The following is a 24,795-nucleotide window of genomic DNA, read 5'->3' as shown; positions in this document are numbered from 1 at the left end:
ACTCTGTGAACACTGCCACGCTGCATTAGTTTGTACTTTATTTTCCCCCACCCCTTCCACAATTTACTCCTTCCCTCCTGAAAAAGCATTGATCCTTGCCGGGGTACAGTTCCACAGGCTCTGGCAGTCCTCTAGCACTTTGCCCAAGTAGCCATTCTTCACATGAGCCTAGACAGTGAGCATCACGGATACACCAGAGCTGAGCCTGAGCCTGTCTCACCCAGTGTCAGCTGTGGCTCAGTGGGTAGCACACTCGCCTCTGAGTCAGAAGGTTGTGGGTTCAAGTCCCACTCCAGGGACTTGCGCACATAAAGCTAGGCTCACACTCCAGTGCAGTACTGAGGGAGTGCTGCACTGTCGGAGGTGCCGTCTTTCAGATGAGACGTTAAACTGAGGCCCCGTCTGCTCTCTCAGGTGGGCGTAAAAGATCCCATGGCACTATTTTGAAGAAGAGTAGGGGAGTTATCTCCGGTGTCCTGGCCAATATTTCTCCCTCAAAAACAGATTATCTGGTCGTTTTCACATTGCTGTTTGTGGGAGCTTGCGGTGCGCAGATTGGCTGCTGCATTTCCCACATTACAACAGTGACTACACTCCAAAAGTACTTTAGCAAAATACTGCGGATGCTGGAAATCCGAAATAACAACAGAAAACGCTGGGAAAACTCAGCAGGCCAGGCAACATCCGGCCTGAAACGTTGACTCTGTTTCTCTCTCCACGGATGTTGCCTGGCCTGCTGAGTTTTTCCAGCGTTTTCTGTTGTTATCTTCAAAAGTACTTCATTGGTTGTAAAGCGCTTTGAGACAGCCGGTGGTCATGAAAGGCGCTATATAAATACAAATCTTTCAAGTCTTTCTTTTATGTCCAGGCGCAACTGATTTAACTCCTCTATAGCTTTGAGCCACGGAGGCCAACTGCAGCTGACACCAGTTAATTCAACAGAGACCATAGATTGCATTAAGGCCCTTCTGCAATCACTTATTGAGCCAACAGAAGAGTGTTCCTTGACTTTAAAAGAGTTTCCCTCTTCAAACACAAGCTTTGTAGTAAATTATTCAGGAGATTGACATACCCAGAGGTTCGAGCTCCTGCACCACCTCCTTCCAGACTGGCTCAATGTGAACACAGCTGAAACACCAATCGGAAGTCACTTTGATGAGATGAGGTTTCTTATAACTGTCTGGCACAACCTCAGTCATGTATTGAGAGAAATGCAGCAGGTACTTATCATCGAATGAGTCATGGGCAGAATTAAACTGAAAGTGAAAAAAGGAGTCATCGAAGAAGAAGCTGTCATATTTATGGAAACTCCGGAAGTGGTGCTGCGGTTGTTGGAGGTTCCCTGGCTGTCCATTAGCGTCTCCATACTTATCAAAATTCAGCCTCCTCTCCTCATTTGAAAGAATCTGAACCAAGAAAAGAGCTAATCAGTTAGTGCAGTGAGCATGGCCTCCACTGTGACTTCATATGATGCATTGCTATAATACTGATACCCAAAAATACAGCCTGGGAGCCACTTGTGCCCACCACCTCCCCATTCTGACCCTCAGAAAAGCTATGTTTTTGTAGACCTGAATTCACAAGCTCTACGAAGTTGCATAAAGATCGTAATGTAAAAAATAAATAAATATATATATATATTAATGATCTGTACTTGGATATACAGGGCATAATTTCAAAGTTTGCAGATGACATGAAACTTGGAAATGTAGTAAGCAATGAGGAGGATAGTAACAGACTTCAGGAGGACAGACAGACTGGTGAAATGGGCAGACACATGGCAGATGAAATTTAGCACAGAAAAGTGTGAAGGGATACATTTTAGTCGGAAGAATGAGGAGAGGCAATATAAACTAAATTATACAATTTTAAAGGAGGTTGAGGAACAAAGATACCTGGGGGTGTATGCACACAAGTCTTTGAAGGTGGCAGGACAAGTTGAGAAGGCTGTTAAAAAGGCATACGGGATCCTTGGCCTTATTAATGAAGGCATAGAGTACAAAAGCAAGGAAGTTATGCTAAACCTTCATAAAACTCTGGCTAGGCCTCAGCTGGGCACCACACTTTAGGAAGGATATCAAGGCCTTACAGAGGGTGCAAGAGATTTGATAGAGGTGTTCAAAATCATGAACAGTTCTGATTGCATAAATAAGGATAAACTGTTTCCAGTGACAAAAGGGTCGGTTGGTAATCAGCAGACACAGATTTAAGGTGATTGGCAAAAGAACCAGAGGCGACTTGAGGAAACATTTTTTTTTTTTTTTTTTTTTTTTTTTTTTTTTTACACAGTGAGTTGTTGTGATCTGGAATACACTGCCTGAAAGAGTGGTGGAAGCAGATTTGATAGTAACTTTCAAAAAGGAATTGGATAAATACTTGAAGGGAAAAAATTTGCAGGGCTATGGGGGGAAAAAACAGGAGAGTGGGACTAGTTGTATAGCTCTACAAAAGATTCGGCACAGGCACAATTGGCCTCCTGTGCTGTATCATTCTATGATAGCACATGGATTTGGTATGTTGGTCTGTGGGTAGAGAATGAAGGGGCAACTAGAGGAGTTTTACGTGGATAAGTTGAACTACATTCAAAGAATGTGAAGTACCACACCTGAAGTAGGTAATCTAACATTATCCTGATTTATTTGACCTCCACATACAAGTAAAAAATGATGTCAAATAGTATAGAATGCTCACGGGTTGGCGAGAATGCATGGTAAAAATGTGTATTACCCCATCTTGTAGACTGAATGAAAAGGTACCCATTGTATACTGGTCCTTGATGTAACCACAGTAGGAGTAGAATGAACTATCTTCTGCTGGTTCCCAAGTAGCCATATGAAAATACAGGAAACTCTTTTTTTAAATCCGGCACCAACGTGGTGCCGGTTGATCAAAAAGTCCGGATTACAGAGAGGTATACTTACCAAGGTACGAGAGCCCCGTACACGGCCACAGGTGCAGGAGTCCCGGTTGCACGGCCACAGGTGCAGGAACCCCGGTTGCACGGCCACAGGTGCAGGAACCCCGGTTGCACGGCCACAGGTGCAGGAACCCCGGTTGCACGGCCACAGGTGCAGGAACCCCGGTTACACGGCCACAGGTGCAGGAACCCCGGTTACACGGCCACAGGTGCAGGAACCCCGGTTACACGGCCACAGGTGCAGGAACCCCGGTTACACGGCCACAGGTGCAGGAACCCCGGTTACACGGCCACAGGTGCAGGAAACCCGGTTACACGGCCACAGGTGCAGGAACCCCGGTTACACGGCCACAGGTGCAGGAACCCCGGTTACACGGCCACAGGTGCAGGAACCCCGGTTACACGGCCACAGGTGCAGGAACCCCGGTTACACGGCCACAGGTGCAGGAACCCCGGTTACACGGCCACAGGTGCAGGAACCCCGGTTACACGGCCACAGGTGCGGGAACCCCGGTTACACGGCCACAGGTGCAGGAACCCCGGTTACACGGCCACAGGTGCGGGAACCCCGGTTACACGGCCACTAATATATAGTAAAACTTACCTGAACCTACTCCTGAATTTTGCCGGTTAAAAGAGTTTCCTGTGTATTGTATAGCCCATCTGACCAGATGGGTTCACTTGACCTTTTGTTACCAAATGACTCAAAGAATTGCTTAAATTGGACAGAAGTCCTTGGTCTAGCTACATAATGTATATACATTAAATGATGCATAGATCTTCCCTTGAAAGAAAGTAACAGGAAAAAAAATTCCAGGCCTCAAAATTTTGACAAAAACTCAAACGTACAGCAATGGACTTCAGGCATGACCCTTTACAGAGGAAATCCAGTAGTGAATTATTATTTTATTTCCACACAAATATTTTTAGTACCTCGTATGCTTTGTTAATCTGAATGAACTGATCTTCTGCCTTTGGGTCCTTATTCTTGTCAGGGTGCCTGAAAAGAAAAACAAGCACTGATACGATTTACCCACAAGGACACAAAGATTAAACAGTCTCAACACACTGTTCGGCATGTTTAAAATTTTAGCATAAAAGAATTTTAAACTAGCGCTATTCCATAAAACGGAATTGTACATTTAAAAAAAAATTATTTTCATTTCACCGTATGTTTTTATTTGCCACTTTTCTCCCCTCCTCTCCTAAAGATGCTGACTATTGCTGGGTACAATTCCACAGGTCCCCAGCTACCCTGAAGACTTCAACTCAAAGTGGCCATTCTTTATGTGTGACTCTAGATTTGACTACAAGGCTGTTTGGATGAAATCAAATTGTCATTCAAACTTCACAACTGGTACAGTTTCTTAACACACCAACAGATTAAATGTCAGCAGACTATTTTCCTGTAGAGGACATCACAGACGAGCCCCATCCTGTCCATACACATATATTCTTCAGCAGTACAGCAATCAGGAGCAGGAGCCCAGACAGATTATTCTCCTCCCTAGTCCTGGGGCATGAAGGTTAACTGTAGTGTCCCTACTGCTGCCCTGACTATCAGCAGAGACCAGCCTGGGAGATTCCTGATCCTTACGGCTTAGTTACACACTTCATGATGCATTTATCCACTATAAGCCATCAGGGCTCTCCAGTGACACACAATTTGCACCAACCAGCGAGCTAGGAATATTTACAGCAGCTTTGAGTAAGTTTTGCACCTCTTCTTTTAATACTAAATAGTACCTTAGTTTAGCAGCCAGTGATACTCAGTCCATTAGAGAGAGAATAACAAACAGCTGTGACTTGACTACAAGGCTGTTAGGATGAAATCAAATTGTCATTCAAACTTCACAACTGGTAGAGTTTCTTAACACACCAACAGATGTGTTTATAGTATTCACAGACTTTATTGTTTTCAAACTTCCTCTCCAAGTTTACCGCTGGAGCTTGTATTCGCAAGATAAGGCCAGCAAACCGTATCTTGCGTCTTGTGTCTTTGTACCACATCACAGGCAGATCTTAAAAAAACACAAGACTATGATGTCAGACTAGATTTGTAAGATAATAGGAGGAACATTTCACTGGAAAAATACAGCCTCTGGACATAAAGTCGATATATGTGTCTATTCCCCACCCCAATGACAACTAAAGTACAGACAGAAACTCACCACTCCCGAGCCAGCTGCTTGTAAGCTTTCTTTATTTCTGCCGGGGTTGCAGTTCTGCCGACTCCTAGTAATCTGTAAGGATCAAACTCTATTCCATGGTGGAGAGGGGTGTTCAGAAGAAAGATTAGAACCACCAGTAACCTTCCCAAAGAAGCCAACTGTAAACCAGCCATTCTGAAAATGTGCAAAAGATGTGATTTCAAATATTAAAGATTAATAGCAATGGTTCATAACAAAATGAATACAAGAGTGAAAAATAAATCCTCCTTCAGTTCCCAATCTGAGCCATGTTGAGGGAAGACTGCAGCATCTGCCACTAGTACAAAATGACTCAGGGCCTCAAAAAAGTATTTTTATTTAGATAGATGCTGAATTACAAATCGATTTGCCACTTTCCGTCTAAAACATTTATCATAGTGACACTTCATGATAAATGATGAACAGCAGCAGGCACACGGTACCTACAGGGTAACCATTACTAGTTGAAGGAATCTGGGTAGAAGCTTTAAAGAACAAAAATGCAACAGCAGCAACCTGCTCAAGACAAACCATTCATTTGAAAACTGCATACAGCTTTCATTTACATTTCTCATTTTAAAGATTAACCACCCTTGCCAATTGCAACTTTATGCAAAAACATTGTTAAAATTAAAAATACCCTTGACCTTTAAAAAAAATGACACAACTATTCATAGTGTAATACAAGATGTAGGTGCAGCGACATTAAATGTTAGGAGGATTAACAATTTGAACCAGAGAGTAAGGCATGAATGAGGGGTTTTCTCATTTTCTCTCCTGAATATGGTTTCACAAGCACAGGCAGCTTCCTATAGTTAATTCCTGCGTGAGGCCGGCCAGTGAGTGCCAGCAGGCTGTTCAGCTATAGGACCATCAGTGCCATGACCAATCCTCTTCTCAAACATTCATACACTGACACTTTCCACCATTTAGGAACCCTGGTTGATTTTCCCATTCCTAGCCCAGGGGCACCAAGCTTGACTGTAGCACCATCACGGAGATTAGCCAAATTAACAAAGACAGGGCATCAAACCTGGGGCCTTGCTGGTACAATGGCTCAGTTACTCACTGGATAAACACAGAGTCATCAGGAGAGCTGGACTCAGATTTGATTCATGTTCTGCTCAGTTCTTCATCTGAATTATGCCAAGTGAAGAGGCATTGGGTGCAGGCTGTGGTATCTTGCCGTCAGGCAATATAGGGGGTGGGGGCGAAGAAGAGTAATGCCTAATTGGCATATATTAGTGTCAATACTTTTCTTATACATCAATACATCAACAATATTTAAAATTACAGCTGCTCAAACATCTCAGTCAGCAAAGGTTGTGAGTAGCTGAGCTATACAGACTAGAAGGTCCCAGGTTTCATTCTGGACTGTGCTAAGTTAGGTCATCTCAGCCAGGGTGGTAGTAGGTTCCATACAATTGGTACAAGTGCACATGGGTTAGTGATGGGGACTAAAGCTGCTCCTGATCACTGTCCAATGGCTCCTGCTGGAAAGTGCGTGTGTGGATGAGGACAGGGTCGGAGGGGTCAGTTGTAATACCCTCTAAAGTCAAATAGACTGTGCATACTCACAGTCTAGACTCACACACGAAGAAAGGCCACATGGACGAAGTGCCAGAGAACAACCAGCAGCCATTGATCCGTACCCGAGCTTCCAGCAGAGAAGGGAAGGAAATCTGCAGGAAAATTAAAAAAAATATTCCTGGATCATTCAATATACTAAGAAGAAAAAAATAAGAACCAATATTAAATTATGTAACTTAGAAATATTTGTTTTGATGAAATTAGAATCCGTGTCAAGCCAATGCTGTGCCTCCTGCTATTTTCTGGCCTGTAATTTGCCCCATTGTGTTAACATTAACTAGCTAGCTGCTGGTCTGATTGAGAAGCCGACTTACCCTTGACTTTCCTTGTGCGGCTCACACGCACCGACCACAGTCTATGCTCAAAGCAGCCCTGCAATCGGTCACATTTCTCACAAACCGAGCCGCAAGGCCGCAGAATTGGAGAAAATAAACACCGCTCTCCTCGTTGACGTGCACTTCCGGTTTTGCGCCGTCGCTTCCCGACCCACTCCCAACGGGTTGCTATGGTTTCGAGGCCTGCGTCAAAAATAAGCACAATCAAAGCCCAGAAATATAACGCTGTAAATGTGGTACTGATCCAAGATGTCACGTGTTATTTTATCTGATTTTAAAATGTGACATTTTTATGTCACTCAGCTCTGTTCAAATGGATTTACAAACGGTGTGAAGTTTTGCTGACAGTAAATGCGGTCAACATTGAAAATCCCTCGCAAGATAATTATGGGTGAGGAAGGCCATTCAGCCCATCTTGATTCCTCCACCAAGAGAGATCCCAACATCACCCGATTGCAGCATCCAGTTTTTTTTAAATGATTCTCGTGTTCTTGACTACACTAGGTATTTGGAAGCTAATTCCACATGCTGATCACTCATTGGGCTTGACTTTGTGCTATAGTGTAACAACAACAATTTGTATTTATATAGCGCCTTTAACGTAGTAAAATGTCCCAAGGTGCTTCACAGGAGCGTTATAAAACAAAATGTGACACCGGGCCACATAAGGAGAAATTAGGGCAAATAACCAAATGCTTGGTCAAGGAGCGTCTTAAAGGAGGAAAGAGAAGTGGAGAGGTTTAGGAAGGGAATTCCAGAGCTTAGGGCCTTGGCAGCTGAAGGCACGGCTGCCAATGGTGGAGTGTTTATAAGGGATGCTCAAGAGGCCAGAATTAGAGGAGCGCAGATATCTCGGGGGGGGGGGGGGGGGCGGTTGTGGGGCTGAAGGAGGTTACAGAGATAGGGAAGGGCGAGGCCATGGAGGGATTTGAAAACAAGAATGAGAATTTTAAAATTGAGGCATTGCTTAACCGAGAGCCAATGTAGGTCAGCAAGCAGAGGGGTGATTCGTGAATGGGACTTGATGCGAGTTAGGACACGGGCAGCCGAGTTTTGGATGAGCTCAATTTTATGTAGGGTAGAACGTGGAAGGCCAGCCAGGAGTGCATTGGAATAGTCAAGTCTAGAGGTAAAATGGGTGATAGCAAGTCAGCAGAATTTTACATTTCTCCCAATTTTTATTTCCATTCTGTTATGAAGAAATTCCTGATATCTGTCCTAAAAGTAACTTCTCGAATTTGAACCTCCATTTTCTTGTTCTACTCCTGTGGTTTAATTTAAAGTAATTACATAGGATGTACAGCACAGAAACAGGCCATTCGACCTATCAGTTCTATGTCTGTGTTTATACTCCACACGAGCATCCTCCCACCCCTCTTCAGCTAACCCTTCAGCATAACCTTCTGTTCCTTTCTCCCTCATGTATTTATCTAGCTTCTCCTTAAATGCATCTATGCTATTCACCTGAACCATTCCTTGTGGTATCAATTTCCACATTCTAACCACTCTTTGGGTGAAGAAGTTCTCCTGAATTCCCTATTGATTTATTAGCGACTATCTTTTATTTATGGCCCCTAGATTTGGTCTCCCTCATAAGTGTAAACATCTTCTCTACGTCTACCCTATCAAATTCCTTCATAATCTTAAAGACATAAGAAACATAAGAAGTAGGAGCAGGAGTAGGCAATACGGCCCCTCGGGCCTGCTCCGCCATTCAATAGGATCATGGCTGATCCGAACCTAGACTCACGTCCACTTCCCTGCCCGCTCCCCATAACCCTTAATTCCCTTATCAGCTAGGAAACTGTCTATCTCCGTTTTAAATTTATTTAATGTCGCAGCTTCCACAGCTCTCTGAGGTAGCAAATTCCATGATTTACTATCCTCTGAGTGAAGAAGTTTCTCCTCATCTCAGTTTTGAAACGGCAGCCCCCTTATTCTAAGATTATGCCCCCTAGTTCTAGTCTCACCCATCAGTGGAAACATCCCCCCCGCATCCACCCGATCAAGCCCCCTCACAATCTTATATGTTTCGATAAGATCGCCTCTCATTCTTCTGAATTCCAATGAGTAGAGGCCCAACCTACTCAACCTTTCCTCATACGTCAACCCCCTCATCTCCGGAATCAACCGAGTGAACCTTCTCTGAACTGCCTCGAGAGCAAGTATATCTTTTCTTAAATATGGAAACCAAAACTGTACGCAGTATTCCAGGTGTGGCCTCACCAGTACCCTGTATAACTGACGCAAGACTTCCCTGCTTTTATACTCCATCCCCCTTGCAATAAAAGCCAAGATTCCATTGGCCTTCCTGATCACCTGCTGTACCTGCATACTAACCTTCTGTGTTTCATGCACCAAGACCCCCAGATCCCTTTGTACTGTAGCACTTTGCAGTTTCTTTCCATTTAGATAATAACTTGCTCTTTGATTTTTTCTGCCAAAGTGCATAACCTCACACTTTCCAACATTATATTCCATCTGCCAAATTTCTGCCCACTCACTTAGCCTGTCTATGTCCTTTTGCAGGTTTCTTATGACCTCTATCAAGTCACCATTCAGTTTTCTCTAGAGAAAAGAGCCCCAGCCTGTTCAATCTTTCCTGATATGTATTACCTCTCAGTTCTGGTACCGTCCTTGTAAATCTTTTTTGTACCTTCACTGGTGTCTCTATATCCTTTTTATAATATGGAGACCAGAACTGCGCACAGTAATCTAAGTGTGGTCTAACCAAGGTTCTATACAAGTTTAACCTAACTTCTCTGCTTCTCAATTCTATCCCTCTAGAAATGAACACCTGTGCTTTGTTTGCTTTTTTATGGCCTTATTAGCCTGCATCGCTACTTTTAGTGATTTGTGTATCTGTACCTTTAGATCACTTTGCTCCTCTATCCCATTTAGACCCATATTTTCCAAGGAATGTGTTAACTTTCTCTATACCTTTAACAATCTTATATACTTCGATATCATCTCTCACATGCCTTATTTCCAGGCTGAAAAGCCCATTTCTCCAGTCTTTTCTCATAACATAAATATTTTTCTGACTGGAGGGAAGTATGCAGTGGGGTACCCCAGGGGTCAGTATTAGGACCATTGCTTTTCTTGTTACATATAAATGACCTGGACTTGATTATAGGGAGTACAATTTCCAAGTTTGCGGATGATATAAAACTTGGCAACATAGTAAATAGTGAACACGATAGTAGCACACTTCAGGAGGACATAGACAGACTGGTGAAATGGGCAGACACATGGCAGATGCAAATTTAACACGGATAAGTGTGAAGTGATGTACTTTGGGAGAAACAACATGGAGAGGCAGTATAATCTAAATGGTACCATTTTGAGGAGGGTGCAAGAGCAGAGGGACCTGGGGATGCATATTCACAAATCCTTGAAGGTGGCAGGGCAAGTTGATAAGGCGGTTAAGAAAGCAAATGGGATACTTGGCTTTGTAAATAGGGGCATTGAATACAAAAACAAGGAAGTCATGCTAAACCTTTACAAAGCACTGGTTCGGCCTCAGCTGGAGTATTGTGTACAATTCTGGGCACCACACTTTAGGAAGGATATCAAGGCCCTGGAGAGTGTACAGAGGAGGTTTACCAGGATGATGCCAGGGATGATGGAGCTCAGTTATATGGAGAGATTGGAGCAGCTGGGATTGTTCTCCTTAGAGCAGAAAAGGTTAAGGGGAGACCCAATCAAGGTATTCAAAATTATGAGGGGTTTTTGATAGAACAAGTAGGGAGAAACTATTTCCTCTGGCAAGCGGGTCGGTAACCAGGGGTTTTAGATTTAAAACAATTGGCAAAAGACCTAGAGGGGAAATGAGGAGAAAATTCTTCACACAGAGGGTTGTTAAGATCTGGAATGCACTACCTGAAAGTGTGGTGGAATCAGATTCCACAGGGACTTTCAAAGGCAATTGGACATGTACTTGAAGAGGACTAATTTACACGGTTATGGGCCTAAATTGGACAGCTGTTTCAAAGAGCCAGCACAGGCACGATGGGCCTCCTTCTTTGCCGTAAGATTCTACGGCCTAGAAATTCGTCTCGGGCAGTGGCGCAGTGGGCGGTATCGGTTCGGCCGCCCGTTCTACGCAGCGCCTGATATTCTGTTCCATTGACTGCAATAGGAAAAGAGTGTCAAAGAAAAAGGAAAGAACTTGCAATTATCTAGCGCCTTTCACGCCCTCAGGGTGGCTGATCCGATACCCCCTGTTTTGCGCCACCGTCCGAGACGAATTTCTAGGCATCTGATTCTATGAAAACACAGACTCCTAATACTGTGATTAGCCTCATGGCTATTCTTTGTGCTGTTTCCACACTTAAGTGTATCTTTTTGTTTCTTGGCAATGGGAGCTGGACACAATAGTCAAGTGGCAGTCTGTCTAGAGCACGATAAAGTTTGATCATTACCTTCTCTGACTTACATTCTACTGTATTGGCTGTCGGAGTGACTGCTGCCAACGAACCGGAGGCTGTGCAGAAGCATTCTGCACATAAATGTCAGGTCCCAAATATGAAAAAGTAATGTTCACCACAACAGACAGAGGAGCCAATAGTGATAAGCGCACTCAGCGAGAGTACAATAAAACTCTCACAAGCTGACAACATCCTAATATCACCTTCAAGTCACATTTCCTCATTAAACTGTACTGGAAGTTTGAGCAGCTCATTCTGATGAATTAATCACACCGCTGCCACTCTCTCTTCTCGCGTTCCTTCTCCGCCCTCCCTCTCGTTTTCCTCCCCAGTCTCTTTGTCTAGCACTCCTCTCTCTATCTCTTTCTCAATTATCCTTTTCCCAGCTGACTAAATCCTAACATCCTGCGCCTGCATTTTGTTCACCAGCCATGTGTTCAAACCACAACAGCAGCAGTCGCATCCATTGACTACATAGTTCAACATCCTGTTGGCTATTTTGATTGCTGCGCTGCATTGGTTGGACATGTTGAGCGTTGAGTCTATGAAGACTCTGAAGTCTCTTTCAAATCATTAGCTATTCTAACACCATTCGTGAAGTATGCATGGTATCTATTTCTCCTTTCTATGTGCAACACTATACATTTGTTTGTATTAAAGTTCATCTGCTATTGTTCTACCCACTTATTTTGTCCAACTTATTCTCACATAGGAAAAGAGTGTCAAAGAAAAAGGAAAGAACTTGCAATTATCTAGCGCCTTTCACGCCCTCAGGCCATCCCAAAGCGCTTTGCAGCAAATTAAGTACGTTGAAGTGTAGTCATTGTTGTAATTTAGGGAAACGTGGCAGCCATTACGCACACAGCAATGTCCCACAAACAGCAATGAGGTAAATGACCAGAAAATCTGTTTTTTTTTAATGATGTTGGTTGAGGGATAAATGTTGGCCAGAATACTAGAAGAACTCTCCTGCTCTTTTCAAATAGTGCCATGCATCTTTATGTCCACCTGAGCGAGCAGATGGTTTAACGTCTCATCCAAAAGACAGCACCTCTGACAATGCAGCACTCCCTCAGTACTGCACTGAAGTGTCAGCCTAGATTATGTGCTCAAGTCTGTTCAGTAGGGCTTGAACCCACAAACATCTGGGGTGCAACCACTGAGCCAAAGCTCAACCCTAGGTAATGCTAGAGAGAGAGCACTATCCCACCACCCCCTTCTACATACAGGCCAACCTCACTAGCAATTTAAAAAAAACAGTAAACATATGCCCCAAAAAAGTGGCAATTCAAGAATGGTCCTAATTAGAAGTACATGAGCTTTTTAATTTAAGCTGTAGGTATAGCTAACATTCCTTTACTTGTATTGTATATAAAAAAAATAAGTACAAGACACCTGAAAGGGGAACTCCAAATCTTGAAGGCACAAAATTAGTGGAAGTATTTCTAGAGGAGCCCCTCCCCAGAAAAAAAATGAATTTTTCATTAAACATGATGCATTCTGGTTAATTTGAAGTGCTTTTAGATTTCACAATGAATAGATTTTTAATCTAAAAATAGGAAAAACAGATTCGGATTTCCAATAGACCATCACTTCCCAAAAAGTTCTCTCAAAGGTCACTTTCCCCATGTAGAACCCTATCCCAATTCACACAGACACCAAAACCCATCCAACTCTCCACTCCTTCAACAGAGAAATTCTCCCTTTCAACAACCACCCCACACTGAAACTGACATTCTTTTCCCACGACTGTCATTTCAACCTATCACTATCTCCCCACCCCCCATATTCAAATTGATACTCTTCACCTCACCACCCCCACATTCAAGCTGGCACTTTTATCCCCCTCCAACTCACTTCAAGTTGATATTATACTTCCAAACTTCTTTCAAGCTGGAACTATTCTACCACCGCCCCCGCAGTTAATACTGGTAATCTTCTTCCACCCCTACTGCTCCCAGCTTCTCCCCTCAGCAGCCCACCCAGCCCAAACACCACACTCCCTGCTGCTGTCCCCTCCCCTCTCATTGTGATCCATTTCTCTCTACCCTCAGCACAGATCCTACCCAAGTCTTGCTGGTTAATGATTCCAGTCGCTGCAGACTCTCGGAAGGAATTCCTGTTCTTGTAATTACGGTGCCCATGAAATGCTAACTGTTGGCATACATGCCTCTGCAATGTGAAACCAGCATATTCTCTGTTCTAAGAATAGATTGGTTTCACAGAAGGGGAGGCTAAGATAGCGCTGATTTTTAGTCAGTGTCCCCTGACACACAGGTCATTTCTCTCAGTTCAAATGTGAAGGAAGTTGCAGTCTTTTAAGGGGACCAAGAGGCAAGATTGTTATATCAGGAAAGGGGCAGGATTTTTCTCGGTATGTTTTTTATTGTACTCTGCACAAATGCAGAGTCAGCCTCCACACACTGATGACACCCAACTCTATCTCTCCACCACTTCTCTCATCCAACACCCATTTGTGGGCGAGTTGCAACTTCCTGCAACTCAGCATCAGGAAGCCATCATCTGATAACGAGACTGACTCATTTGTTGAAAGGTTAAGTCCGTGTGCTGAATCCTGAAGGGGGGCATCCAACTTGAAAAGTTATGCAATGATGGAATCCAGCAGGCTACAAGTGAAAATCATAATAAAAATTTATTTTACAAAATAATAATCCAAGTTACATGTTATAAACAAAACTAATGCTGTTGTACAACAAATATACCATGAAACAAAAAGATGTTGCAGCGAGGACTGGGCTGCAGGGACATTATTTTCTGCAAGTCTTGCGTGGGTGAGGGGACCATAAAGAATTCAATCAATACCACAAACTGTGGTTGAGAGGGGGCCAATAGAATGCAGCGTCTTCTTGTATAAATCTTTAAGAAGAATTTTTCTATTAAAATAAAAATACACCATTCATGCCTTCTTTCTTTTGTGCCATGACAAAGTTACAAGTCAATGGAATATTAAATATTTTACAAGTCTTCTAATTTATTCAATTCACACCGTAACTAAAATATCAGACAACAGTTGCAAACACTGATTTACTTTGTTATTTTGTCCCCCTCCTGAAGCGCTAACTCCACGTTGTACAGTTCCATAGGTGCCAATCGCGCTCTGGTAACTTGTCCAGCTGACCTATTTCATGCCGAAGTGTAGACAGTGAGTACTGACAGGCTATTCAGACATGGAGGGCATCACAACGGAGCTCAATCATGTCTTCATTCACCTTCCAGCAGGGGTGGTGGACAGGGATCAGGAATAGCAACACTGGACAGCTTTTATTGCCCTATCCCAGGAGGTTGAGACCAATTGTAGCACCCCTACTACCACCCCAGCTAAGATCAGCTAACTCAGACACAAAGGTCAAAGTTGTTTCATTACCATTCTCCTATCTTGATTGGGGCACAGAAAAGCAAGGTGTTAATTAAATACGCTTCTCTTATTTTACAATCCATCTCGGGGGTGGGGGGGCGTAGGGTAGGGCAAGATTAATTGACCATAACTGCCTCATGTCACAGTCCACTGATCTTTAGTGGTCCCAGTGTGTTTGAAGCAGAACTATTTATTTATGTTGGCAAAATACTGCGGATGCTGGAAATCCGAAATAACAACAGAAAACGCTGGGAAAAACTCAGCAGGCCAGGCAACATCCGTGGAGAGAGAAACAGAGTCAACGTTTAAACAATTAAAGTGCCCTGAAGGACAATTTAAATATCCCTTATCAAAAAGGTGCGTTTTATTTGGTTTGTATGTTAGCACAACGAACAGAATTGTGTCAATGCTAGTTAGTACACTAATTATGCAATAAACTGTCACCCGCACATTGAAATACATTCAATAATTAATTTTTATCTAACAGTCGCCCTTGTACTACACAAATCTGATACAAATTTCTAAGAGCTGCAATAGAAATATACAACCAGGACAACAGCAATCATCTTAAAAGCAGAGCGCTGGAATGTTTGAGATTTTTCAAAGTGAATTACACCAAGATGACAGCACATACTCGTCAGTCCATAATCTGAAAAAGTCACTTCTTCTCCTTGTTAAAAAAAGTAAAGGTGTTTGCGAAGGAAGTTGAAGGAACCAGGGATCTGCTTGTACTCTCCTTTAGCTTCTTCATTTTCTGAAATGCTTCTCGTCACCTGAAAGAGAGACATATTCTAAACCACTTGCTCAAAATTCTCAACAGCAAACCACAAGAGGATGCACAGGCCCCACTGCTTATACTGTTCCATATTAAAAATACGGTAAAACAAACTTTTAAAAAGCCAAAATGCATGGCAGTCCTAAAGCTGAGCCATAGGAACGGTCTCAGATTTGATCCCTGGGTTGTGCCGAGTTCCCGGATTGCAAGGGCGCTGCAATTCAGCTCAGCGCTGCTGGATTAACATCGGGTCAACTGGTCAGGGGTCCCTCTCCTGATCGCTTTTAGTGACCTGTGACTGAAGTGCACGTATGTGGATGTTGGATGAGTATAGGATCAGGCTTGACTGAGAAGCATCAAAAAGCCCGTCAACACTCACCAACACAGCACCATACCTGAAGAATGGCCACTCAGGCAGGGCGCCCAATACCTCGAAACCGTATACCAACGAAATGAGCACTTTCAGAAAAAGAACTAGCGAGAAAAGAAGAAAAATCTAATCAGCCTACTGGACCTGTTCCTGTCAACATTCCAGGTACAATCTGCATTTCAACTAATTGGTGTTGTCAATAGACTTTCAATAAAACTTAACAGTCGGTGTATCAAATTTCCACACTGTGTCCACTTCAACTGTGAAAACATTCAGCAGTACAATTACAGATTTGTCCTTCTAAACTTGGGCTATATCTGGAGAGGCCAATTTGAGCTGTATGACACTGAACTACTGGTGGGTATTGTTCTATCATATGTGGTGGTAACGATAGGAGCATTTTGAGGGAGTGAAGTATTGTATTAGACGAGTATCATGTATTAAGAACAACTGTTTCCTATAACACATTGATACCAATACACTAAGTAGGTCTGGTGAGAACAATGTACACTGATCAATTCAGAAACAGCTGTCCAGATTTGCATTATCCACAAACTACCAGCATTACTAGTGCCAGTAGAGATTACTCCCCCTTTCCAAATTGTTGTTTTGCTTCAGAAGAAAAACCAGTTTAAAAAGCTAATTCCAATTAACCAAGATCTGACAAAGGACTGAAGTGTTGTCACTTGTGGCAGAAAATGTGAGAGTTTTTAAGCAAGTGAATCACCAGAATCTGTGCCAACTACAAAGTTTTAGGGTGTTGACCCCAAATGTTAAGTCTCAACCAGAGAGTAAAACAAAAGAACTCACCCTTGTTAGGAGTGCTAGTAGATCATCTGAACAAGCATATTCAGTGAAAACATGCACTAGAGTTTTCATGTACCAAGATCCTTCCTTTAAATCTCGCCAGGACACATAGCCTAAAGGGTTCAAAAACATCTGAATAACCCAAAGTTCTTGTCATAATAACAGGAGAAAAATCTTAGTTACTCGTCTGTTTGTGCAGCCCCAGCATTCAGTCAAGCTGCACTCACAATCACAGCCCACAATACAGTCACTGTGTAACTCTTGAAGCTGTGACTGCACATCAAAAACCATTAGGTACTGGCCCAATAGCGGAGTACAGCAAGACAACCTAGCATCACTGCTGTTCACCAGAATCTCAGCAATTGCAAGCCACTCAGTAAGGTTCATTAACTATTATACATATTGTATATTATGAATATAATAATATATTGCAACCAAAGAACTGCAATAAGATAACTGCAAAAAGAATATTTAAATGTATTTACAATCCTTTAATTAATTTACCTGGTACAGATCAGGAAAGGACTTGGTACTTTAAGGATCATCACTGGGAATACAAGCTACTCAGACTGGCAAAAGGTGGGAAGTGGTGTTCCACAGGGATCGGTGCTGGAACCACTGTTCACCATTTACAGAAACGATTTGGACTCGGGAATCGGCAGTACAATTTCAAAATTTGACACCAAATTGGGGGCATATGTAATACTTAGGAGGACAGCGACAAAATACAAGACGACATTAATAAACTTGCAAAATGGGCGTGTAATTGGCAAATTAATTTTAATATAGATAAGTGTGAGGTGGTGCATTTTAGTAGGAAGAATAAGGAAGCCACATAGGCCTTGGAAAAAAAGAGTCTATATGGGGTAGAGGAGCAAAGGGATCTAGGGGTACAGATATTAAAAGTAGCAATGCAGGTTAATAATGCTATAAAATAAGTAAACAAAGCACTGGGGTTCATTTCTAGACGGATAGAATTTAAAAGCAGAGAAGTTATGTTAAACTTGTATAGAACCTTGAGAGTACTGAGAACAGTTCTGGTCTCCATATTATAAAAAGGATATAGAGGCACTGGTGAAAATACAAAAAAGATTTACAATGATTATACCAGAACTGAGAGGTTATACCCATCAGGAAAGGTTGAACAGGCTGGTGTTCTTTTCTCTAGAAAAGAGAAGGCTGAGGGGTGACCTGATAGAGGTTTTTAAGATTATGAAAGGGTCTGATTGGGTAGGCATAGAGAAGATATTTCCACTTGTGGTGGAGACCAAAACTAGGGGCCATAAATATGAGATGATCACTAATAAATCCAATAGGGAATTCAGGAGAAACTTTTTTTTAACCTAGAGTGTGGTTAGAATGTGGAACTCGCTACCACAAGGAGTAGTTGAAGTGAATAGCATAGATACATTTAAGGGGAAGCTAGATAAACACATGAGCGAGAGAGGAACAGGAGGATATGCTGATAGGGTTAGCTGAAGAGGGGTGGGAGGAAGCTCGTGTGGGGCATAAATACTGGCATGGACCAGTTGGGCCGAATGGCCTGTTTCTGTCCTGTACATTCTATGTAAAAAATCCAAACTTACACTGAACATTTAGGCTCCACACCGTAAGGGACACAATACAATACAATACAAATCGCTTTATTGGCATGATAAGGTACATCTTATGTTGCCAAAGCATCAAAATACATTTATGGTTGAACACATAAACGCGGTTCCATTCATACAGTGTATAAACAGGTATATCCCTGAGTTTATAAATATATTTTCGCCTTGTTTATATATACTCTTTTCTTAGTTTACTGGTTGTCCCTCTGTTCATGGCAGGCTGTAACATAGTGTGCCGCCAGTGTTACACAGCTTCTCTCCTCCCCCAGTAGGAATGGGAGTTTTTGGTTGTCAGTCAGATTTCTGAATTCAGGGCATATTTGTGAGAATTTTTGATAGAAATTCTCTCTGATGCCCTGATATTTTCCACAGGCTGTGAGGAAGTGCATCTCTGTCTCAACTACACACCCATCTGAGCAATGCTGTGCTCTCTTCAATGTCCCTAACTTCCTTTTGAAACCATAATTTCTTTAAAACATGGGCCCAGAAATTCGGGTTGGAGGCTTCCCGCGGGTGCAAGCCCCCGACCTGCACTTACCTTGCGCGCCGGCCGTTGAGCTGTGGGCCCCCGTGGAATTCCGATCCTGGGCCTACTCCAATTGCCAGCATGCAGTGCTTGCATATCCCAGGGGCACAGTTAGTTTGATGCATCCCCTGGGATCACGTGGGCCATGGAGAGCCAATCGGAGCAGGGAATGCTCCATTCATAAGTTTGACAGGAAGTGCTGTCAAACTTAGAAATACTACGGGCCCCTTCTTCTTACAAAACATCACTAAATCTTCAAATGAATTTTTAAAAAACATCACATTTTTTAAATAAACTATAAATTACATGAAATAACTATTTTAAACAATAATTTAAATTTTTGAAAAAAATAATTTTATTTTCTAACGGGGCTAAAAATAAACTTACCTTTCTTTAAAGTATTTAAAAAGAATAAACCTGTGGAAAAAATGTTTTAATTTTAATTAATTCACCACTTACCTTGTAAAAAGCAGGACTTACGCCTGCTTTTTACATGTGTAACTTCTGCAGGCTTACCCTCCCAGGAAAACATGTAAAAAAAAACTAAGTTTGATGCGCACGCGCAGCCTCCCCCGCGCACGCGTTCGACCTCTGAACCCCTGCTTTCAGGGGAACGGAAGTGCCGGTTTCCCGCGCATGCACCGTGCATGCAGGAAACCGGCACTTCCATTGGGCCTACAGGTGAGTACCCCGTGCGTACTCATGCGTGGAGACCCGAATTTCTGGGCCATTATTTTTTGGAAACTTATTTCCCCCCCCAAAAAAAAAATGTTTTTCTTACAAGGTGGGTGTACAGCGCCAACTTCTGCTGCTAATTGGCAAGGGATAGCAATCTCACTCAATGAAGCCACAAAGTTGATTGATGTGGCGAATGGAAGTGTTACTGTGCTGTAGTTGGGGTGCCTGAAATGGAAAGTGCTCCATTTTCCAGCATTAATATTCATCATTTTGATAAGCACAAAAATGGAATTAAAATAAGTCAGCAAAAAATTTATAAACTGACTGATGCATACTCTAGCTAGCTGCTTGAGCCCTGACAAATGCAACAGTATTGACATTCACTTGGATCTATACCTAACATGGATCACATCACTCCAAAGACACTAACTGGGCAAGTCAAGGTACCTGGGAATGTAGAGTATGAAACCAAGATGTCACTGGGGGTTGGTAAGCTCGATACTGCATCTGGCTCATCTTCTGCTCGACATGGAGTAGCGTCAGTCTGCAAACTAACGGTATCATAGGGGATACCAGGAGCACTGTCCACCTCCTCAGCTGTCTTGAATCCTGAATCCTTCTGATCTGTAAGAATGAAAGAGTTTCACTGTAATGCTGTGAAAGTACAAACCCTTTTGTGTCCTTCAGCTAACTCAGATGCCCTGAGATAGTGTGCAAAAGTGATCCTCTCACTACAGCACTCTGCTCTCCCTTTCTCTCTGCAGTGCTGGTCTTTCTCACTTGTGATGTCTTTTACCCTCTCTCTCTAGCTCCGGTCTCTCTCTTTCAATGCTGCACTGACCACACTTTTCCAAGCAATGAGAAAAACAGACGGACTTATAGACCGAGACAAGTGAAACTGATAAAAAGCAGATAGAGAAAAAGCACATAAGAAAAAAGGAGACGATGAGACAGTAGATGATCAAAGAGGCTGAGAGCAGTGAAGAGCAGCGAAGAATTTCAAAGGGAATTGGACAAGTATTTGAGCTACTGGATCTGTTCTGGATCAAATCTATTCCACTTAGAATGGTGGTATTGCGACATGACAAGATGGAGGGTGTCCTCGGTGTAAAGGCGGGACATGGTCTGCACAAGGACTGTGGGGTGGTAACTTCCATCAATGCTGTTGTGAACAGATACATCTGCAACAATTAGATTGGTGAGGACGAGGTCAAGTAGGTTATTCCCTTGTGATGGTTCTTTCAGCACCTGTTGCAAACCCAGTCTGGCAGCTACATCTTTCAGGACTTGGCCAGCTCAATGGTGGTACTACTGAGCCACTATAGGTGACTGACGTCGCCCACGCAGAGTACAATCTGTGGTGTTCAACGTGGAGGAGGACTGATTCATCAGCTGAGGGAGGGTGGTAGGTGGTAATCAGCAGGAGGTTTCCGTGCCCATGTTTGACCTGAAGCCATGAGACTGCATGGGGTCCGGAGTCATTGTTGAGAACTCCCAGGGCCACTCCTAACTGTATATCACTGTTCCCCCACCTCTGGTGGGTCTGACCTGCCATTGGGATGGTGATGGAAGAAGCTAGGATGTTGGCTGATAATGACTATATCAGGTTGACTAGTCTGTGGGACAGTTCTCCCAACTTTGGCACCAGTCCCCAGATGTTAGTGAGGTGGACTTTGCAGGGTCAACTGGGCTGAGTGTGCCTTTGTTGTGTCTTGATTTGTTGCCTAGGTTGCAGCCAAGTGGTCCCTCTAATTTTATTCTCGTTATTGTTTGTAGCGGTTTGATATAACTGAGTGGCTTGTGAGGCCACTTCAGAGGGTAGTTAAGAGTCAACCACGTTGGTGGGGGTCTGGAGTCACATATAGGCCAGAACGGGTAAAGACGGCAAGTTTGCTTTCCCTAAAGGACATTCGTGAACAGTTAGGTTTTTACGACAATCGAAAACTTCATGATCACTTTTACGGATATTAGCCTTTCATCCTCAGATTTTATTTTGAAACGGAATTCAAATTCTCAAACTGCCATCCTGGTGTGATTGGAACTCACAGTCCCTTGATTATGAGTCCAGGCCGTTGGATTACTAGTCCAGCAATGTAACCTCTACACTGCTGTACCTTGATGGTAAATATTTCAGTGCTGATTTGAACACGGTTTCTAAGGCTGGGTTAAAGTACTATTCCATCCAAGGTTGGCAATAAAAGGAGGAGAATTTCTTAAGGCTAAAGGGATCAAGGGGTATGGGGAGAAAGCAGGGACCGGGTACTGAATTTGGATGATCAGCCATGATCGCATTGAATGGCGGAGCAGGCTCGAGGGGCCAAATGGCCTACTCCTGCTCCTATCTTCTATTTTCTATGTTTAATAGTGCACTCCAGAGATTTAGGCAAGAGACGGGAAGGGCTCTGGTTGTATAACTGACTATTTGGACTAAATCTCAAATACGGTCACTGGCCACTTAATTAAACACCAATACTGTAGTAACTATACTGATTCTTTTTAATGCCTCCAATAGGTAATCTATTTATATAACTCAGCAACAATTATGGCACCTACCTCCGCCACAAGCCTGAATGAAGAATAATTTGGGCTTTTCACGCAGTGTTGGGCTGTGTGAACCATCAAAGTAGTTGACAATCTGCTGAACTGGCACAGAGAGACCCCCATCCACTCCGTAAACTGCACCAGGAAATTGTCTATTTTGAGCCTGAGTAGAGAAACACATGTATAATTTTCAACTTTATAACAACGCAGTATGCATCTATACTCAGGAAATGCGGCTAATATATTTACACTGCAGTGTGCACCCATACCCAGCTAATGTTAGCTACTGTAAAAGGGATCATTTATATACAAATACTTGTTCTTTACTGACTTGTGTTTAGTATACATAACTGATGGGATGAAAATCTTCTGTCTGATGGCTGTGCTGTAAATTGTCAATCTTACTCAGCGAATAGACAAGGATGGCAGATATGAGAGATGTAGAATACCAGTGTTGCAGTAGGGGGTGCCTTCTGAGGATGGGACTGAGGTACATTATTGATATGCGGTAGAAGATTGCTTTACTCTGTATCTAACCCATGCTGTAGCTGACCTGGCAGTGCTTGATGCTTCCGATAAGTCCTGAAATCGGATAATATTCCATTCCCCAGTACAAATATTTCTTCAGTTCAATGAGCATAAAATGCCACATGAAGGGAAAAAAGGTTCTGTATTCAGAAGGAGTGGTTGCTCTTACTCGTCAAATAAAGGGATACACCACACACTACAGGTACTTTATTCCCCCAGCCTACTTCTCAGTTAGGCACTTTACAGCCTTCCGGACTCAATATCGAGTTCAACAATTTCAGATCATAACCTCGGCCCCTATTATATTTTTTATCCACACCTTTGTTTGGTGCCCTTCCCCCTTTTTTTTCTCTCCCACGTGGCAGCTGTCTCTCATTCTGCCAGCGCATTTCACACCTCATCTAGAGCTGTCTTTTGTCTCCACTAGTCCTATCACCATCTCGTCTGGTTTTGAATGTCTCTTCACTTCTCTTTTGTTCTTTCATCCCCATTTCCCAGCCCCCAAACTGGCCTTTTAATCTGTTTCATTTCCTGTGTTTTTTTTCAGTCCTGACGAAGGGTTTCGACCTGAAACGTTAACTCTGTTTCTCTCTCCACGGATGTTGCCTGGCCTGCTGAGTTTTTCCAGCATTTTCTGTTGTTATTTCGGATTTCCAGCATCCACAGTATTTTGCTATTGTTCTCAGTTAGTACGTTTGATTTCTCGATTGGTAAGCACTCCCACACCATGCACCGTTTACCAGCTGAGGGGGCAATGCAGCTGAAGCCAGCACCTTGACGAATGTACATAGGGACATACCATGATGAACTGACCTCTGACTTTTTTGTACCACCTTAGGGTGGAATTTTTGACGTGGACAAATCTCCCTTCCATTCTCTCAGTAACTTAAGCAGAAATTCATGAACAACTAGGCAAAAAGCAGCATGCTCTTCCAAAACAGTTACTTCAGATCCAGAGCAGCTGAAAGTTAACAGTACAAGAGTTTGTACAGTACAAGTTTTAGTCCACGGGTTTGAAAAAGACTACAAGTGGTCATTTGGGTTTTGCCAGTTGTGTTACCTACCACACCATGGAATGAAGAAAAATGGACAATATTTTTCATGGAAGTTCATCAGTAGTCATTTAACAACTTACATTTGTCAAAAACATTTTGTAATTTTCCCATTCCAGTTAAACAAAAATGCAAAATTGCCCTAATAAATGTCAAGATTTTTAAGGTGCTTTTATTCTATACCCTTTTATAACACTGTTAAAGTTTGAATTAAAAATCAAACTGTCCTTGCATCTCTTCAGTCATTCCAGAAGCTGTAAAGTCTAACAAATGTCATCTGCCAAACACCTGTCATCAATGGAAAAAAATAAATAGTGGAAATCTGAAATATAATCATGTTGGAAAGACAAATCTAATCAGCATCTGAAAAGAGAAAAGAACAATTTTCCCCAAATGTTAACTTGTCCTTTCTCTTTGATGGATACTGACGAACCCGCTGTGTATTTCCAGCATTTTCTGCTTTGGCTTCAGTTCTCCCAAATGGCTTGTGTTAGGGCTCGCTCTATTGGGCCTTGCTGGCGACTCTGGCCTTTGCAGCAACACCAAAGGAATTGTGACCTGCAGGTCTTTGGGAAACTCAACACTTCCTCACCAGTGTAGCGGCTCAAGGATTCTGCACAAACTTGTTTGTAAAATCTACCCAAGGGCAGCACATCATAGGTAGCGGTGACAATTGTACATTTAGCACAGTCATTGGCATCACGCAAGGCAAAGGTTTCCGAGTCAGGTTCAACAGGAACAGAACAGGAAAACTAAGATAGAAAAAGTAGAAAGCAAATGGTTGCTAGGTGACAGTAAAAGTTAAAGCCAAAGAGAAAAACACCAAAACACACAAGCAGAAGTAAAACAAAACAGGAAAATTGCAACACTATTGTTTAAATATGACTGACACACGGGACTAAATTATGCCATACAGCTACTGCACCTATTGCTGAAGTCAGCACCGTGACTCACCTGACTGCCATGCGAAAGAATAACTACAACACAACAGTCGAAATTTGTATGATCCTTGCGAGCCTGGCTACTCAGCTCCTCCACCATCACCTGTCAGAGAGAAACAAGTAACAGAAT

At 42.8% G+C, this 24,795-nt stretch overlaps 2 protein-coding genes across 3 annotated transcripts in view; both read right to left on the bottom strand.

Moving 5' to 3' along the window:
• dnajc16 (DnaJ (Hsp40) homolog, subfamily C, member 16) overlaps positions 1-13,617 on the bottom strand; it is a 49,950-nt gene extending 36,333 nt beyond the window's left edge. Inside the window, exons 1-6 of one of the 2 annotated variants that reach the window (XM_085967030.1) lie at positions 13,528-13,617; positions 7,011-7,214; positions 6,685-6,788; positions 5,089-5,262; positions 3,851-3,917; positions 1,073-1,406 (exon numbers count right to left, since the gene is read on the bottom strand). In XM_085967030.1, coding sequence (XP_085823156.1) covers positions 1,073-1,406; positions 3,851-3,917; positions 5,089-5,262; positions 6,685-6,716 — 607 coding nt within the window. In that variant the 5' untranslated portion in view covers positions 6,717-6,788; positions 7,011-7,214; positions 13,528-13,617. The remainder of the gene's footprint in view (positions 1-1,072; positions 1,407-3,850; positions 3,918-5,088; positions 5,263-6,684; positions 6,789-7,010; positions 7,215-13,527) is intronic. The other variant, XM_085967031.1, reaches the window with a different exon arrangement.
• A 478-nt stretch (positions 13,618-14,095) lies between these two features.
• The window catches only part of casp9 (caspase 9, apoptosis-related cysteine peptidase), a 31,073-nt gene continuing 20,373 nt past the window's right edge, over positions 14,096-24,795 (bottom strand). Inside the window, exons 6-10 of the mRNA XM_085967037.1 lie at positions 24,679-24,768; positions 22,157-22,307; positions 20,051-20,227; positions 16,793-16,902; positions 14,096-15,610 (exon numbers count right to left, since the gene is read on the bottom strand). Coding sequence (XP_085823163.1) covers positions 15,512-15,610; positions 16,793-16,902; positions 20,051-20,227; positions 22,157-22,307; positions 24,679-24,768 — 627 coding nt within the window. The 3' untranslated portion in view covers positions 14,096-15,511. The remainder of the gene's footprint in view (positions 15,611-16,792; positions 16,903-20,050; positions 20,228-22,156; positions 22,308-24,678; positions 24,769-24,795) is intronic.

This window comes from Somniosus microcephalus, chromosome 25 (genome assembly GCF_052327205.1).
Source record: "Somniosus microcephalus isolate GS21.2 chromosome 25, FLI_Smic_1.0, whole genome shotgun sequence".
Classification (NCBI taxonomy): domain Eukaryota; kingdom Metazoa; phylum Chordata; class Chondrichthyes; order Squaliformes; family Somniosidae; genus Somniosus; species Somniosus microcephalus.
Note: the sequence above shows the minus strand (reverse complement) of the source record. Positions and strands in the feature narration are given on the sequence as shown.